At 43.1% G+C, this 17337-nt stretch overlaps 1 protein-coding gene and 1 long non-coding RNA gene across 5 annotated transcripts in view; one reads left to right on the top strand and one right to left on the bottom strand.

The window, feature by feature from the left end:
- UHRF1 (ubiquitin like with PHD and ring finger domains 1) overlaps positions 1–14987 on the top strand; it is a 35066-nt gene extending 20079 nt beyond the window's left edge. For 2 of the 4 annotated variants that reach the window (XM_030033307.2, XM_030033306.2), the window contains 16 exons: positions 1311–1473; positions 4347–4610; positions 5268–5440; positions 5876–6091; positions 6985–7091; positions 7278–7464; positions 8183–8306; positions 8394–8501; positions 9293–9397; positions 10294–10400; positions 11151–11313; positions 11416–11553; positions 11953–12064; positions 12185–12342; positions 12682–12780; positions 13475–14987. In XM_030033307.2, the coding sequence (XP_029889167.1) occupies positions 1321–1473; positions 4347–4610; positions 5268–5440; positions 5876–6091; positions 6985–7091; positions 7278–7464; positions 8183–8306; positions 8394–8501; positions 9293–9397; positions 10294–10400; positions 11151–11313; positions 11416–11553; positions 11953–12064; positions 12185–12342; positions 12682–12780; positions 13475–13621 (2361 nt within the window). In that variant the 5' untranslated portion in view covers positions 1311–1320 and the 3' untranslated portion in view covers positions 13622–14987. Of the gene's footprint in view, positions 1–88; positions 154–1177; positions 1213–1310; positions 1474–4346; positions 4611–5267; positions 5441–5875; positions 6092–6984; positions 7092–7277; positions 7465–8182; positions 8307–8393; positions 8502–9292; positions 9398–10293; positions 10401–11150; positions 11314–11415; positions 11554–11952; positions 12065–12184; positions 12343–12681; positions 12781–13474 lie in introns of those variants that run through there. The other 2 variants (XM_030033309.2, XM_030033310.2) reach the window with 2 other exon arrangements.
- LOC115349330 lies at positions 5952–17321 on the bottom strand. Its single transcript, XR_003926060.2, has 3 exons — positions 17180–17321; positions 16379–16525; positions 5952–6035 (listed from the first exon to the last, which is right to left on the bottom strand). It is a non-coding gene; the product is annotated as an uncharacterized LOC115349330 (long non-coding RNA).
- Positions 17322–17337: the final 16 nt, after the last annotated feature.

The raw sequence follows: 17337 nt of genomic DNA, 5'->3' as shown, positions 1-17337 counted from the left end.
CCCGCCCCGCCCGCTCGTTCCCGCCAGCGGCGGCCAATGGGCGGGCGTCCGCCGCGCACGGGGCTTTTCCGCGCCAAACTCCAAAGCCCGGGGAGAGCGCGGGCGGCGGCCGCGGGGCGTAGCGCGGCACCGGCCTCCAGCACCGCCACGCCGGTGAGTCCCGCCGGGCCGCCCCCCCCCCCCCCGACCCATCCCGCCGCGGGACGGGGAGCGGCCGGTGATCACCGGAAAGGGGGGACGGTGGCGGGGAGGGGGAGGGTTTTTTCCCCGCCGTGTCCGTGCCGGCGGCGTTGCGGGGAGCGGCGCCCCAGCCGGTGACAGCTGCCGGGGCACGGTGCGCGGGTCCGCTGCTTCTCCCCCCCTCCCCGCCCCGACTCGGGGCGGGTCTCCCCGGGGGGGGGGGGGGTCAGCGCTCCGGTGCCGGTTGGCGGGATGCGCGTCGCTCGGGGGCTGTGGCAGCGGGACCGATTCCCCCCCCCCCGCGCCCCCGAAAGGGGACCGCGGGAGGGGGAAGTGTGACCGGGAGGGGTGGTGACCGGCGGTGGCGGGGAGGGGTACGGCTCGGCATCGCCCCGCTTGACTTTCGGGGGCTGATGCTGAGGGCGCCCGGGCCGGGTCCGGCGGGAGGCGTTGACACCCCCGTTTTTTTCCGCGGTCGGAAAGAAAGCGATTCCCCCCCCGCCCCCGCCTCGGGGTTAGTGTGCGGGTTGTGGGGCTGCGGCCGCCGGTGCTCTCCGCGGCGCGATGGGCAGCCCCGCTCCTCCGTGTCTCTTCCCCCCCCCCCCCCCCCCCCGCGGGGAGCTCCCACCGGGCCGCGGTGGGAGGGTGGGCGCCGCCGGCTGGTGACGGCCCCTTTAAGAACTCCCTCTTTCCCCCCCGCTCTCATTTGCATGATCGCGCGAGATTTCGGCCGCGGAGGGCGAGGGGGGGGAGTCCCCCGCGAGAGCGGAGGGAGCGTTTCAATTGTGGCGCGAGATACAGTTGGCGCGCGCCGCCCGCCCGCGAGGCGGCAGAGAGGCACGGGTGCAACCAAAGCCGTTAGGCTGAGCGTGGAAAGGGCGGGATTAAACCTCCGCTAACCAATCGATGTCGGAACCGGCCGGGTTGTGGGCCAATAGCGCGGTGGGGGTGGGTGGAGGTGAAGGGGGGGGGGGATGGAGGGCGGGCCGGCCGGCTGGCTGGCGGGCCGGGCGGCGGGGCCGGGACGGCGCGGTAGGTTGAGCGGTCTCATTGATACGGTACCCGGCGGACCGGATTCCTCGGGTACCTTCGTTTAAACACTCGTTCGTTCTCTTCCCGGTGGGATACAGGACCGGCGCCATGTGGATCCAGGTGCGCACCATGGACGGGAAGGAGACCCACCGCGTGGATTCGCTCTCTAAACTTACCAAGGTGGAGGGGCTGCGTTTACGGATACACGAGGTTTTCGGTGTCGAGCCTCACCGGCAACGTCTCTTCTACCGGGGCAAGCAGGTACCGACGCGGCGGGGGGACGGACGGACACACGGACACACGTTTGACAGCCCCAGCCCCTCAGCGGCGGGGGGGGGGCCGCAGCCACCTCAGCGGCTGCGGGCCCCCCGCCCGCCCCCCTTCTAACCCGGTCCCCCGCCAGCTGGGGAGGGACATTTTAAATTATTTTTTTTTAATTGCGTGAAAAGGGCGTGTTTTGCTGCCATCTAGTGATTCCCGGGCTCCCTTCTGCGCCGCTCGGGCGGCGGGTCTGCAAGGAGAGGAGTCAGCAAGATAGTGGTGTGGGGTTTTTTTGTTGTTGAGTTGCAAAGGGTTGTTTTTATTGTTTTTTTTTTTCCCCTACTATTTTTCGTCTAGTGTGTTGTTTTTCTGTCTTGACACTGCCTTTGCCAAGTCACTGAGAATAACAGATATTACCAGGGGATTTATGGTCTTAAAGTCCTTGAAGTTTTTGAGTCTTGCAAGTTTTACCGCTCTGAAAGCTGTGAAGGTCCCGTTTCCCATTTTCTTCTGTAAATTGGGATAGCGGCTCGTGATTTTTAAGTTCTTCTGCTCTTTTATCAAAATCTCTTTAGTTACAGAACTCGCTGTAGAATCTTGAGTGGCTCAGTAGTATATTATGTTCTGGACAGTATGTTTACGATCGCAGTTGTACGACAACTATTTTGTTCCACATGAGTTAATAACGTATCTAAATTAGCAGTAAAAGACAACTGAAACTGTTTTCAAATACATTTTCCATATCCTGCATAGTACTGCACTGCTAAACCATCATGCTAAGGAAACTTCTGAACCAGTGGTTGGTTGTTCAAAGAAATTAATATCAGAAGTAGTGGGCTGCTTTAGACTGTAGTTGGAATACTGTGAGATGGGTGCCGTTAGCATTTCTTCTAGTCGCTTTTTTTCCACCTTTCCCTCCATTTTAGGATGACTAGAGCTCGCTGTACGTTACAAGTAGCAGGTGTGACTGTACGATATGGAAATCCATCTAGACCAGCTTTAATCTAACAAGCTCGGGTACCAGTGGTAGTAAAAAAAGAGTCTTGTAGGAATATGTGGCATCTCTGAAGGGCTTGTGTCACCTCCTTTCTGTTGTGTTAGTGTAGATGCAGTAATTGCCCATTTGTGGTTGTAGATAAAGTGATAAGGGAGGATTAGTCCAGGGTACATATCAATTGTCAGACTTACACTGAAGTCTGTAGATAACTAAGGTTAAACAGATTTTCAGTAGAAGTGGTACCTTTTTTTCAGTAAGAATGCACTTGCCTTACAAAAATAATTCCTCTCTGTGTAATTCCAGTAGTTCTTAGTTTAGGTGTGGTTTTAAACAGAAACATTTATCCAGTGTGATCTAACATCTCTTCGTCATCGTTCCCCTGCTGCGCTCATTTGTGCTTTGTCTGGCTTTTTGAATCATCAGAAATGTTCAAATTCGTATTAGTTAAAATTTTAAAATTATGTTAGAAAAATATTTGTTAATTAAAAAAACCAGTCTCCTTTGTTAGAGGTACGTCTTCAGACGCTGGTGCTTCTTTCAGACTGTCCTTTGAACTCCTGCGGGTTCATGTCCTGTTCATGTTCTCCATTTTTCCTTTTCTGTTTGCACTTGTTGTCACTTGTGTTCCTTGGTGATAACTACTGTTGATAATGATACCATATTTGTGATATTGTCTCTTTGTTAAGAAGAAACAACCGATTTCTGGTTTGTTCTTGTGCATCTCCATGAGTTTTCATCTCTAAACCAGAAAAAGTCCAGATCACTTCCTGTACAGTCAGATTTCCAGGGATTGTTTCATAGCCATTTTATGCCATAAATCAGAATTGAATTATCATAGTGATTCCTGTGAAGTGTAAATTTTTGTGGTTTTGCTCTGTTTCCCCCCCCGATAGAGAACAAAGCTCTGGGGATTGCTTTTTCTGGTGGTTTGGGCTGGAAGGGGATGATCATTTCCTGTATAATTTCTTAGTCAGACCTTAAATATGTGGTGAAGCTTGTCTAAACTTCTAAACTGCGCTGTGGTCTCGAGTATTACATTTTAACTCTAAAATGGTAGTGCTCCTCAGAGTTCTTGAAGGGTAATTGAGAGACCTATTTAGTCCTCTGTACTTCGTTTTTGCAGGGGTAGGATCTTGATTTGACTACATATGATGCCAGACTTGCAAAATAAACTCTTAAAATTAGAGATGGTGTGAAATTAGGACATGCCTGGCGACGCTAAAAAGTGATTGGGTAGTTTCAAGTTGAATTGAATCTTTTTTGATTTTACTTTCAGTGGAAAAATTGTGTGCTTGCCCAGAGAAAAGTAGGTGATTAACTCTTTGGCTTCTACTTAATGCCACATGTAACGGAGTGATGTTTTAACAATAATCTGGAACATACACAATTAAAATATAAAGACCAGTCTGCATTAATGTTCGTGTTACGGGATGTGTCTGAATTAAGGAAGAAAGACTTTCCTTTTGAGTTTGTAGGTAACGTGGAATTATCTTTAAATCCTGATAGGGATGTAGGGGATCTGTAGTTCTTTAAGTCCTTCGTCCCAGAATTGATATTTCTAGGGAATGTACTGCAAACCGTTTCAGATCTCCTAGAACACTGTGGCTTAATCTGGGTAGCAAGTCTACCGCAGCATGGAAGTCTTGTTTTTCTAGCTTGTAGAGTCCGTTGAAAAAAGAACATTTTAAATAGTAAGAATAACAGTCTATAAGTAACTGTGGTGCTGAAGAACTGCCAAGTCCCTTGATCCTTAATGGTTTTCAAGCAATGTGGTCTGTCTTGGCACATAGAGACAATTACAGCATGATGGGTGGTTTTGAATTGGCAAACCTCGGTTGAATGAAATGACCAGATTATTTTGATGCTTTCCCTGTAGATGGAAGATGGTCACTCCCTTTTCGATTACAGCGTTGGACTGAATGATATTGTTCAACTCTTGGTCAGACAAAGCCCAGCAGTGCTTCCTGCTGTTAGTAAGGAAAAGGATTCTGAACTCTCCGACACAGACTCTGGCTGCGGCTCAGGCCAAAGCGAATCTGACAAAAGCTCTCACAATGGAGAAGGTGCCATGGAACTGGAGGGACAGCCGAGCACAGCGGCACAGCCTGACTGGACTGACCCGGGATTTGGCCTCTATAAGGTGAGTCATTAAAAAGCTAAGATTACTTAAAACTGCACTTTGGGAGAGGAATTGTTTCCCTGTAGTAGAGAATTTCTGAAAATCTTTCATGCCTCAATTGTGTGGGTATTTTTTTTTTTTTTCCCTCTTTCTTAAACCCTCCAACAAGAAACAAAAAAATACCAACCAACCCACAAACCAATTAAATGCAACATGTTGTAGGTCAAAATATTTTATTTTTCATTTTATCCTTTTAACTAAAACTACAATACATTAATTGATTAACAAAAAAAAAAAAAGGCATTCAGAGCGCCTGTTTTGATTTAAAAAAATTTCCCAATATTTTTGCTTGGAGTCACTGCATTTGTCAAAGTTGAAACTTTCTCGAATGAACAAAAGAAAATCTCAACCAGCTGTTCAGAATCATTTTACTTGTCTGTTTCAATGGATTTTATTACAGATCTGGTGATGTCTTTGCCAGACTATGAGCAAGACAGTTCTGAAAGTCTGTTAGAGATGAACTAACAATGGTTTGTACTAGATAAGAAAGCTGTCTGTACACATTGATATCTTGATAATGGTGAAGTTCTTGAGATGGTTAAATCTTCAAGTAGACTTGGAAATTAATGCTTAATTTGAAAATCCATTCTGGTGAGCTGTATACTTTGCTTTGTGTAGATCAATGACTTGGTCGATGCTCGAGATATGAATATGGGAGCGTGGTTTGAAGCCCAGGTTGTAAATGTAACCAGAAAAAAACCTAGAAATGAAACAGCTGACAGTTGCACAGATCCTGATCAGCCGACAGCCGTTCCTGAAGAAGATGTAATATATCACGTGAAATATGAAGAGTGAGTTTTGTTACCTTCTTGGCTAGTAAAGTCATTTGGATCATGATGTTGATGGGAAATTTTATTGTGGAGATCCACAAGGTAAAACAGAACTGGGCTGACACAGTAATGACGTTATTGAGCCCTGTTAACTGTAAGTTTGTTTTACGGTCAGAATTCTGACTGGAATTCCAGGGGGTTGGAATCATGTTTTTAGAAATATGAAATGCTGTTATCCAAGTTTTAAATGGGAAACAATGGCAGCAAAGTTAAACTGCCCGATTCTGGCTGTGTCTGTGTGGGAGAAGGAGATTTTATTCTTGATGGTATTCTTGTACGTTGCACAGCATTGGTTCGTGAATCAACCTATCTGGATAAAATCTATCACTTATAAAAACTATGATGTTGAATCTGACTTTTCTTCTCTGTCCCTGTGTGCTTCCCTTCTACTTCAAGTTATCCAGAGAATGGAGTTGTAGAATTGAGTTCGAATGATGTAAGGGCTCGTGCACGGACTATTTTGAAGTGGCACCAGCTAGAAGTAGGACAGGTGGTAATGGTCAACTATAACCCCGATGAACCAAAAGAGAGAGGTTTTTGGTACGATGCGGAGATTCTGCAAAAAAGGGAAACGAAAATGATCAAGGAGATAAATGCAAAGATAATACTTGGGTAAGCAAATTCATAATGTGAAATAAATTGAATTCCCCAATTCTTCTTAAACTTTCATGAGGTCTGAGCGACTCCGCTGAAAAAACTGATGCAACAAAAATGGTGCAACAGAAGTGCTGGGGAGGGATGAGAAGCTGGACTGTCCTTTTTGGGTGATTGATGTCGTCATACTGCACTTTTGATTAACTTCCATTGGAAGAATTGGACACTTCAAGGAATCACAGGGCATGCTGATCTGTGGATTCACATAATGCTGGGAGGATGCGAAGCCCCGTATTCGCTAAGAGGCAAAGAACTGTTTACTATGTTAACTATCCATAATGGTTTTACAAAAACTTCAGTGTAATATTTTATGATAGATATGATAATGTAGACTGAAGCATCACTTTATAAAGATGATGAAAAATTACTCCAGTTCAGTCCTGAAGCAGAAAACGGGCCTACATATAAAGGACTCTCAACTTCAGGAAAAAAAAAAAAAGTATATATTTGTTTAAAAGTTTCAGATGAGTTTCACAGGGTTGCCAGAATATTCCTCTTTTTTCCTCTCACCACACTGATTTTGACTTTTTAACTATAAAATGTGAGAAGAGTTAGTCTGAAATGTGTTTGGGGAGGACAACAGTCACTAATGATAACTGGAATGCTACAAGTGCCTGGATTCTCATTGAGACAAGAGGGGGTACACTTTAATTGCGTTAAAATGTTTTCATTCGTGGTGATGCTGTCATGTCACTGTCCCAGATCATGTGATGCTGTAACAGGTTTCTTGTGATACAGGACTAATACCAGACCAGTCTGCATTACCGATGTACATGCACAGCTGTGAATTCATGCTGTACGATACTTTCAAAGTCTGATGTTTCTGGCTTTTTATCAACTTGTCCTTATAGGGATGCTGGTGATTCCTTGAATGACTGCAGAATTACATTGGTGGATGAAATTTATAAAATTGAAGAACCAGGCAGTGCTTGTCCAATTAGTGCCAGTCCATTAAAACGTGAGTCTGTTGCCTAGTTCTTGCATGTCTCAATCTTACCTTGTGATATTCTGCTAATTGTCTTTGTGAAGGATCAAAGGTCTAATAGTTCCAAGACGCTTGTAGTTGTGACTCCTTTGACCGTTTCCAGTGTATCTGGGCACTTACTGGAGTCTGAAGCAGACTCTGGTTTCTTTTTGCTAACAGGACAAAATGGACCTGTGTGTAAAGCTTGTAAGGACAACCCGAACAAGACCTGCAGAATTTGTGCTTGCCATATCTGTGGAGGTAAACAAGATCCAGATAAACAGCTAATGTGTGATGAGTGTGATATGGCTTTCCACATCTACTGCCTCAACCCTCCCCTTAGTAGTATACCAGATGATGAGGATTGGTAAGTTCTAAGTATGTGTGTGTGGTATCGCAATTACCATCTAATTAGGAGCAGAAAGTGAGGTCTAGGGCTTCATGCTGCCCTTAGGTGGCAATATTGTGACTGTACGAGGTGAAGACATGTTTGTGTGGCTTCTGTTTTTTTGTAGGACTTCGTAGCTTTGGTATGTTTTAAATCAGTGGCTTTCAAACTTGTCTTCCGAGTTTGGGGATATATATGGCTATTCAAAGAGAAGTGGAGCTACCTATAAATCAAATGCAAACCTGATGCCGGGAGGCTTAACTTTTATAATGGTTTTTGTGTCAGTTACGGGTAGTCCACAGGCCCCGTCACCATATTAGGCTGGTGACATATACTGTTTTATATATGAAATATATATGGTGATAGATATATAGGGAGATATATAGATAGTGGAATGTATCTATCTATATACATGTAGATAGTGAAATATACCGTTTTATTCCTTGTGTCCTGTTTCAGCATTTTTTACAATGATTTTTATGATACAGCTAATTTCCTGACACATCTGCCACGGCTTGGAAGACTGTGCAAGGACACTAGCTCATACAGGTCTAATTCCAATATGGAGAGTTGTTTCAGTGTCCTGCCTAGTTTCACATGGGGAAATTGTAACATTATAACTCAGTATGTTTTGAGGAAATTCTCTTTTAATTCAAGGCTTTGCTACTAGTTAATTTTCACTGACTGGTGACTTTAGGTATTGCCCTGAGTGTCGAAATGATGCAAGTGAGGTGGTTTTAGCAGGAGAGAAATTAAAAGAAAGTAAAAAGAAACAAAAGATGGCATCTGCTAATTCATCCTCGCGGAGAGACTGGGGCAAGGTCAGTTCAAAAGCTGTTCTATTTTGAAGAATAGAGTGTGTTATTTCCTTGTAATCCTTGGCTGATCGGTCTTGCTCTTTGAAACAGGGCATGGCATGTGTTGGTCGCACAAAGGAATGTACCATTGTCCCCTCGAACCACTATGGACCAATTCCTGGGATTCCGGTTGGCACCATGTGGAAGTTCAGAGTTCAGGTATGAAGCTGAATCCTGGCCTGAGCCACTGTAGGGAAAAATGGGAATGATCCAGCTCTTACGAGAAACCTGAAACAGTTAATCTTGGAGTGTACGTCGCTGGATATGTAAGTGCAGAAAGGAAAGAATTCTGGCTTTGTCTAAATCAAGTGTTCCATAACTAATGCTGCATTGTCCAGGCATTTCAAGTGTTTTTTTTCTTCAGTGCTTTTTTTGGTAACTCAAAAACCCCAACCCAAACATATTTGTCTCTAGTAATTTGTCCTGGAGATGTGTAGTATCTCCTGCTTCTTGTTCTGGTAAGGATCTCTCTCAAATATGTAGAAATATTAAACAGAAGGTTTTCTCATCCTGTTACAGAGTTAGGGAAGAAAAAGCACTGACCTATCAAGATCTTGTTCTCAAGTATTAGGTGAAGGTTGCTATTGCAAGTCTTTCAAAACCAATCCCCTTATACAAACATTTAATTTTAAGGTCTATATTATTCTTGAATTACTGGAGCTTTTTAATAAGCAATCTCAGTGAGAAAGATCCAAATTTCTAAATTTGCATCACAAAAAATATCTGTGTGGTCGATTTACTGAAATATTCAACGGCTTATTTTTTAACAGCATTTTTCTTTCCCCTACCTGGACCTTTTTGGAGGATAGTGGTGAGAACACAGTTTCACCCTGTAATATATGGAAAACAAATCTGAAATAGTACTATTAGTTAATTTAGTTCCAAGACCAACAGATAGTCGTTTGTAGCCTGTTGACAGCAGTTGCCTAGCAAACTTTTTCTTTTTTCAGGTGAGCGAATCTGGTGTTCACAGGCCCCATGTAGCAGGTATACATGGCAGAAGTAATGATGGCGCCTATTCCTTGGTTCTGGCGGGAGGCTATGAAGATGACATAGTAAGTGAATCTTGATTATTTATGCCTGAGAACCAATCTACCTTGCAGTTAAAACAAAGACTTGGCCTTAGTTACTTTTTACACTGTATATCAGATGTTTCCCCATCTTGATACTTTTGTTTTTGAGAAGAAACCTAGGCCAAGGAAAACTACAATCCAGTAATATGTGCCAACCTGAGAAACAGGATCATCTAAATTAAGTTTAATATCCATGTGTCAGCTTTTAATCCAAGAGTCCTTAGCTGCCTTTTCAGGGTCTCCATTGCATCCACAGTTTGAACAGAGTCTCATGGTATACGCTGCCAGATCTTCATGCGTCAGGGGAGTGTTCAGAACAAAACTAGGGACAGAAGTCCTACTTCTGAATATACCGTTTGGTTCTGCTAGCCAAACCTAACCTTTACTAGGCTGTAACAGGCTCTACTGCTCATTCTTATTGCAGATCACTGGTGCATTACTAGCCTGCACCCTTTTACTCCGAATGCTTGTAACAACTCATGTAAAACAGCTAGCCACAAATCTCAGTAGCCGTTCTAAGTCTTAATTCTGACTGCAAGGTTGTGTAACAGCGTAAGTACTGAGGCACAAGTTACTTTACCCTTCTCTGCTACGTGCTCCTGCACTTCCAAGCAGATCCTGTGCGAGTGGTGTGCCGCTCTCTTGGCAGAGGTCTCTTTGCACTGTTAGGGTGTGTGACAAGACAACAGTTGTCACCCTGACTCCTCTCTTGGCAGTATAAGGGAGGACCATAGACTAACTGAGTCTGGGAGCTTAAATGGAGGAAGCATCTTTCCTTTTTTTAAGAATACTGTATTACAGCTACTTGATTAAAAGACTCTTCTGCTTTTATTGAATTATTTTTGTGAATGTGTCGAAACCATCCATATACGTTTCAGGATCATGGAAATTCCTTCACATATACAGGGAGTGGAGGGCGTGATCTTTCTGGAAACAAACGCACAGCGGAACAGTCTTGTGATCAAAAACTCACCAACATGAACAGGTCAGCAGTGTTTGCGCTCCGTTCCTAACCTTAGTAGCTGGCAATCTGTCAACCTGAAAAATTGTTTGTCCGGTTTGTATCAAAAGAAACTAGCGAAGTGGAAAAACTGTCAAAATTAGGTTTCGACTGTGTTGTAGGCTGCAGATCAGTTACACAATGGCAATGCTTCTTACAGTGCACTATAAATGAGACTGAATTGTAAATGGTGTTAGTCTCACATTTAATACTGACTGAAACTTAAGGAACAGAGTAGTAAATTAGTCCAGAAGTTTTCATACTCTCTCCTGAAGACCTTTGCAGCCACTGGTCACCTTGTGAGACCAGATAATTTGTAATTCTGAGCTGTTACTCTTACAAATAAGTGTGGACTTGAGTGAAGGAGATGGTCTGTGCGATTAGATTAATGAATAATGTAATGAAAAATCAGTGTATTTAAAATGTGGTCTCCAGTCAGGAGGCTTAATTACCATTTCCCAGAGTTCTTAGTGTTATACAAGATACTTGAGAGTCTTACTATTTCAAACAAACAAACAAAAGCCTGGCTACATCCTTTTCAGCACAATGCCAGTACTCTACTACTCTTAGTATTGTACTTGACTCTGTCAATGTGTTGCTCTGGGTAAAATAGTATAGCTAAGTTTATTACTTCTTAGTAGCTGGTTTACCATTCAAGCTTTGCTTTATCCTTCCCCTGATTCTGAACAGTTCGGCCTGGTAGATACACTAAGTTGATTGGACTTTCTCTTACAGAGCTCTGGCTCTGAACTGCAGTGCCCCCATCAATGACAAAAATGGAGCTGAAGCCAAGGACTGGAGAGCTGGAAAGCCAGTCCGAGTGGTGAGGAATGTAAAAGGAGGCAAACATAGTAAATATGCTCCTGTAGAAGGGAACAGATACGATGGAATATATAAGGTAAGAAGGATTTGAATTTGCCTGCTGGATTAGGGAAGGTAATTTGGTTAATGGCTGAGGGCTTTTTATAATGTATGATGGAGTTGCATCTGACTTTTTTAGGTTGTGAAATACTGGCCCGAGACAGGGAAATCTGGATTTTTAGTGTGGCGTTACTTACTTAGGAGGGATGATGAAGAACCTGCTCCTTGGACCAAAGAAGGAAAGGACAGGATGAAAAAGCTTGGTCTAACAATGCAGGTATGCTTTTGGAACATCATCATGGTTCCCCTGGACAATGAACTCAATGGATAGCAGGAATTTTTCTATTATACGTTCTTACTGAGGATGATCTGCTTCACCTTGCATTAAGAATCAAGAGAGTCCCCCTTAGACCGATGGGGACACAAGTGCTTTCAGTCTCGTGGGCTGGTTGTTTCCTTTTTACATCAGGAGGCTAAATGGACAAAACTCACTTTCTTGCACAGAATTTCTATAGTCTGAATAAGCACTTTGCAAGAGCGGGGATCTATTGCTTAAAATAGAGAACCCCTCCCTGGAGCAGTCCTCCAGAGGTCATTCTTCTGACCTATAATAGCCTGTAAGTCTATGAGCTGGCATGTTTGCATTGGATGCTTTTTGTTTTGTGTTTTCCTGTAGTATCCTGAAGGGTATTTGGAAGCTGTTGCAAACAAAGATAAGGAAAAAGAAAATAATGGAGATGATGAGTTTGATACCCCGGGGAAAGGAAAGAGGAAAAGGAAATCAGCAGGTTTGTGGAGTAGGCAAGTGGATATAGAAAGCCTTGTAGGTTTTTGTGTGTTTTACCTAGTTACTCTTTTCTGGTTGCTTTTTGTTTGTTTGTTTAAAAAGTCATTGTGTTTTCTTTCAGGTGGGGAGGAAAAACTCATCAGCTCTCCTACAGGGACTCCAAAGAAAACTAAAGTTGAGCCATACAAGCTGACATCTCAGCAAAAATCTCTTATAAAAAGTGATGAAGCCAATGAAAAACTGTGGAATGAAGTACTAGAAGCTCTCAAAGATGGACCGGTATATCATGCTTTTCTTTCCAGAAATAAAGTGACAATTAATTAGTGAACTATCCCTAGATACAGACCTCTTGGCTGCATAAAGAAACAGCCTCAGACCTATAGCATTTTCTTTTTAGTGTGGACATCCACAGCATAAATTTAAAGTACTGTATTTGAGGTCAGTAAGTAGGATAAGAACTTGTTAATGTGACTACTTTTTCCTTGTTGAACTATATAGAAAAATTTTCTATGTCTAAAGTAATCCATTGTGTTTAATGTGGGGTGGGTTGTTTGTTTTTTCTGTCTGTATCTTTCAGAGGGTAGTAGCAATAAGTTGATTCAAATGTTCTCTTTACAGAAATTTCTAAATAAAGTTGAAGAGGCCTTCTTGTGTATTTGCTGTCAGGAGGTTGTGTTTCGGCCAGTCACAACTGTATGCCAACACAACGTGTGCAAGGTGAGTAATCAATACAACTCTCCTCTTGAGCCAAGCCTTGAGCTGACTTGTTTAGTGGTGAGAGAGAGGTGGTGGGGGTGGCTGGGGGGTTGGTTTGTTTGTCTTTTTTGCCAGTAGTTAGTCTTTTAGCATGAGGCAAGTTTATATTTTAAAACTTTGTGATCTGATGAAAGTTCTCTGGCGTAAAAAAGTCTGTGCTTTAAAGAAAGTTCCACTGTTGTATCGCTACTATCTGATTCTTTTAAAAGATAATGAGAGCTTCTCTGTGGGCTCAGTAATACTGCTAGGTGACACTGATAGATTTGACAGTGTTACAGAATGTATGGGGTTCCGAGTTATTTTTTTAAAGAATGATGTGAAGTGTTTTTGCAGAAGCTCCAACAGTCTTTAACAGCTGCAGGGGAATTCTTGATCTTTAGAAATGTAATTGAATGAAATAGCTCTACCATATACCTAAATACTGCGTCCATGACTAACGTGCTCTGTTGAAGTGCATGTGCTATTGCACGTAATGAAGGAAGTTTTCTCTCCAACTGCCAGCCTTGCATTGCTCTCAGCCTTTCCCAGCTCTTGTCAATACCTGGGTGAACTAGGATATAAAAGGCATCTCATTCTCTCCAGTGGGGGCCTTGCAGAATAAGCTAAACTGCACATCTCTCTTTCTTAACCAGTTATTTTTTTTGTCCTTCACCAGGACTGTTTGGATAGATCCTTCAAAGCTGATGTGTACAGTTGTCCAGCCTGCCGCTACGATCTTGGCAAAAATTATACCATGCAAGTGAATGAAACATTGCAGACCATTCTAACTCAGCTCTTTCCTGGTTATGGCAATGGACGGTGATTCTGTAAAGCACTTCTAATTTTCTTTTGTTCAAACTTATTAATGGGTTTTCAATGGGCTTAATTTAAAAAAGAAAAAAGTAGTCTGTGTTCTCCCAGACCCCTAAAAAGTTTAAAGTCTTCCTTGTTTTTAAAAAAACTATAAACTTCAAGGAGTATCCCTTTGTATGTTCGTGGGTTTTGTTTTTGTTCTAAATGTTGAACTTTGCATTTTTTCTGCCTGCCCCCCCTCCTCCCCCCAAACTGCCATTCATCAGCACAGAATTATTTTCTTTTAATGGACTTACAAAGTGCTTCCGGTAAGGCTGCTAATGATTATTAAAGTTCTCAGAGTGCCCCCTGTGCCCCCTCTTTTTTTATTATTTTTGATTTTTTTTCTTTTTTTTTTTTTTTTTATTCCAAAAAATGGCTTGGTTGCTAGAACAATCTTCAATGTTTGGGGATTTGGCCATAAAGGTAGACTCCTGCATCACCTTGGCAGCATTTTGTACAAGATGGTTCCTGGCTTATGATCTCTTTACCACAAGTGGGTATTTGCTATTTTTTTTAAAGAACTGGTTTTTATACATTTGACAAACATATCAAAAGCCATTTCCTGCTAATTTTGTATATCAAAAAAAAAAAAAAAAAGCTGCTTGCATATAGCCAAGTAGTTGGAGCAATATGAAGTACTACCTCAGTTGGACTTCTTTCTTACTAGGGAACTATTTGTTCAGCCAGGTGCTGTCTTCTATCCAGAAATGCCATTGTGGAATATACTAAAGCCATTCTTAAGTGCCTTTTGTCCTTTTCTGAAAGACTGGGCTCTGAATCACCATATATATATTTTTCATAAGCACTGAATTGTTTAAACTTGCCAACCGGATTTTATTCTTTGGGTAAAATATAACACTGTAGCTGTACATGATTAGCATGGATTTGCAAACTTTCAGGTTTCCTCCTAATGGTAGGTGTATTATGGTAACATGACTTTTTTTTTTTTTTTTTTTCCTTTGTTTCACTGCATTTCTACCTGGAAATGGAGAATAACCAACTCTGACTCTTTTTATGAAACATTTTGTTTATTGTACGTGACACCGAGAAGGCTTACTTTTGTGAATGGGTTGTCTTTTTCTAACATTACCAAAGTTTGCAGTTTAATACCTCAACAAGACAGGGATGTTTTTAATCACACTTTACTGCAGACAGACTGGAACAAATGTGCCTATTTTTGGTTTTCTTAACTCTTACCCTTTTTAAAATTATAATGTTAATATGTTAGGGAAGGAAAAAAAAAAACATTTTATAGGTTTTTTTGCTGAATTTGTCAATTTTTTTGTACAATGTGCAAGTTGAAGTTCTCAAAATAAATATCTTTTCAGATGAAAGTGTGGACTGTTTTCCTTTAATTATTTTTATCTGAAGCAGGTTTCCACACCTAATTGTTGTGCAGGAATTTGTATTTATGTTCCATTATGCTAAGCCTTTTATTTTCTAAAGCCTATTTTTCACTACAAAGAAATGGGGAAAATACTAATTTGATATTCTTGTCTTCAAAATATTTGCTTCTAGGCCCTAGTGAAAGGCATATGTTATGTTCAATTAAAAAAACCTGAAGATTCCCAAAATCTCTCTGTTTTTGGGGCATAACTTATGTTAGATTTCCATGGTACTAAAATCCAAATAGCGACTGGCTATTGGAATTGTCTGCACATTTAATGAATAAACCCCAAATTGTTAGAAGAGCCATGTCATGTATCATATTGGAGGTGTTTATAGCAAGTTGTGTGACCATTAACTTAGCAAACCAGAGAAATAAATTAAAACACAGGTTTTCATAAACAAATGCAGATGAAGTAAATGAAGAAAACATACAGGCATTTAAGATGTTGGGAAAAAAAAGCTGTGAAATTAAGCAGCAGTTGCACGATCTGCCCTCTTTAAGTTTATTTTAAGGGTAGTGTTAACATTAAACACTTTCAAATTCAGGTATTTAAATTTCATTGAAAATGTCCTTCCACTTCTCATTCTATATTGTGATGAGAAGAATTTGGGGCAAGCAGGTGAAATCGAGGAAGAGTTGTGTATTTAAACTGAAAGAACCTATTGCCACGACTTCCTTAGTATATTGTTTTTGTTGTTGTTTGGAATTTGGAAAACAAACTTTGTTTTCCTACATAGGTTTCAGTGTACTGTTCAGAGTTTTAGTGTTTATTTAGGATTAATTAGAATTTCTCTGCAAATTAGACACTTTATAATTTGGGGCTTGCAGATCTCAACATAAAGCTCTACTAGGAAAATTACCGTGCTATAAAGTGAGCTGGTGTGTGGCTTTGGATATGAAGGGATTGTTTGTTTTAATGGTAGAGATTATTAGTAGGATGATGCTTCGTTTCCAGTACATACTTGTGTACATTGATGTGGTAAAATTCTGGAGTAAATATCCAATATGCGATTTGGTAAAACAAGTGTTTTGTGGATAAGGAATCGGGAAGCAAAAATAACAATGTTTTAAAAAAAAAAACCCAACAAAAAACCAAAAAAACAAACCAAAAAAACCCGCAAGGATCTTTCTTCTATTTTGGGAATTCCCATCTCGCTTCCCAGCAAGTGTACAGAATCTATGGTCTGCACAGTTTAATTGAGCACAAATTAAAAAATGCCCCTGATCGTTCTTCGTCCTGGCAGGTTTCCATGGTCCTGTAATTGCAGCTGCTTTGGAAAGCATATCTGTTGTGTGGTGATGGTGACTGCTGGAGACAGGGGTGCAGGTACTCACCACACTTGCGGCATCCCTGTGGCCTTGGCAGGTGAAGGGGAAAACTGCAGCCGAGTCAGGTCCCCTGGCAGGAGCATGTCCCCCACCCTCTGTCCAAAATTAGGTTGCCGTAGTAGCGTGGTACTGCTCTGTCTTCTGGGGGGGAAACTGGAAGGAAGTGTAGGCTTAAAAAATGAACTGGTGGGAAGAGGAGGATTCCGTGCACTGCCAGTAGCTGATGGTTAACTTTTTTAAGAACCTCCAGGTACTGGGGTCTACAAGGAGCCTAAAACTACCACCCAAATACTGTGAGAGCTAGAGTGTGTTACACCTAACGCTTGATCTCGTATTTTTATGTTCACCTCGCTTATCGGGTGCTGTGGTTCCTTGGGTCCCTTGGGCTGCTCTCCCCCTTCAAGCATGAGGGGAGGCGTGGGGCTGGGCTCTGAGCTCTGCCCTCTGCGAGGAGCTTGTGGAGAAAACCCCAAGTCTGCCACACGCAGCCGTGCCGGCCATTGATGCTGATGGGACTACCTTGCCGTGAAACGTACGTGGGCCATCTTTAACGCCTTTGTGCTAACCCCCCTCCAGGCTTTCCTCAGGGGCAGCCTGACTGCAGCAGCCCTGACGACCACAACCGCGGGCAAGGTGCAGCTCGGGCCTGTGTGGGTCTACCTCAGGGTAAACCCCCCCCCCCCGCCCTCTCCTCAGCCTGCGACGCCATGGCCCTGGGGACCAGCCCTGGCGGGGAGGGGATGGGCTGGGGGAGCAGGGGAAGGTTAACGACGAGCCTCCTCCGGCCTCGCCGGACCCCTCGCCCACCTGCCCGGCCGCCATGAGGCCGCCACAGGCCTGGGGGGGGGGGGGGCGGTCCCTTCCCGCCCCATTGGCGCAGGGCGGCCGCAGCCCCCCCCCCCCCGCCGCCTCCTCGCGCTGCTGTGCGGCTCCTCACGTACTCACCGCCCCGCGCCCCCGCCGGA

The sequence above is a fragment of the Aquila chrysaetos genome, chromosome 12, assembly GCF_900496995.4.
Source record: "Aquila chrysaetos chrysaetos chromosome 12, bAquChr1.4, whole genome shotgun sequence".
NCBI lineage: Eukaryota > Metazoa > Chordata > Aves > Accipitriformes > Accipitridae > Aquila > Aquila chrysaetos.
Note: the sequence above shows the minus strand (reverse complement) of the source record. Positions and strands in the feature narration are given on the sequence as shown.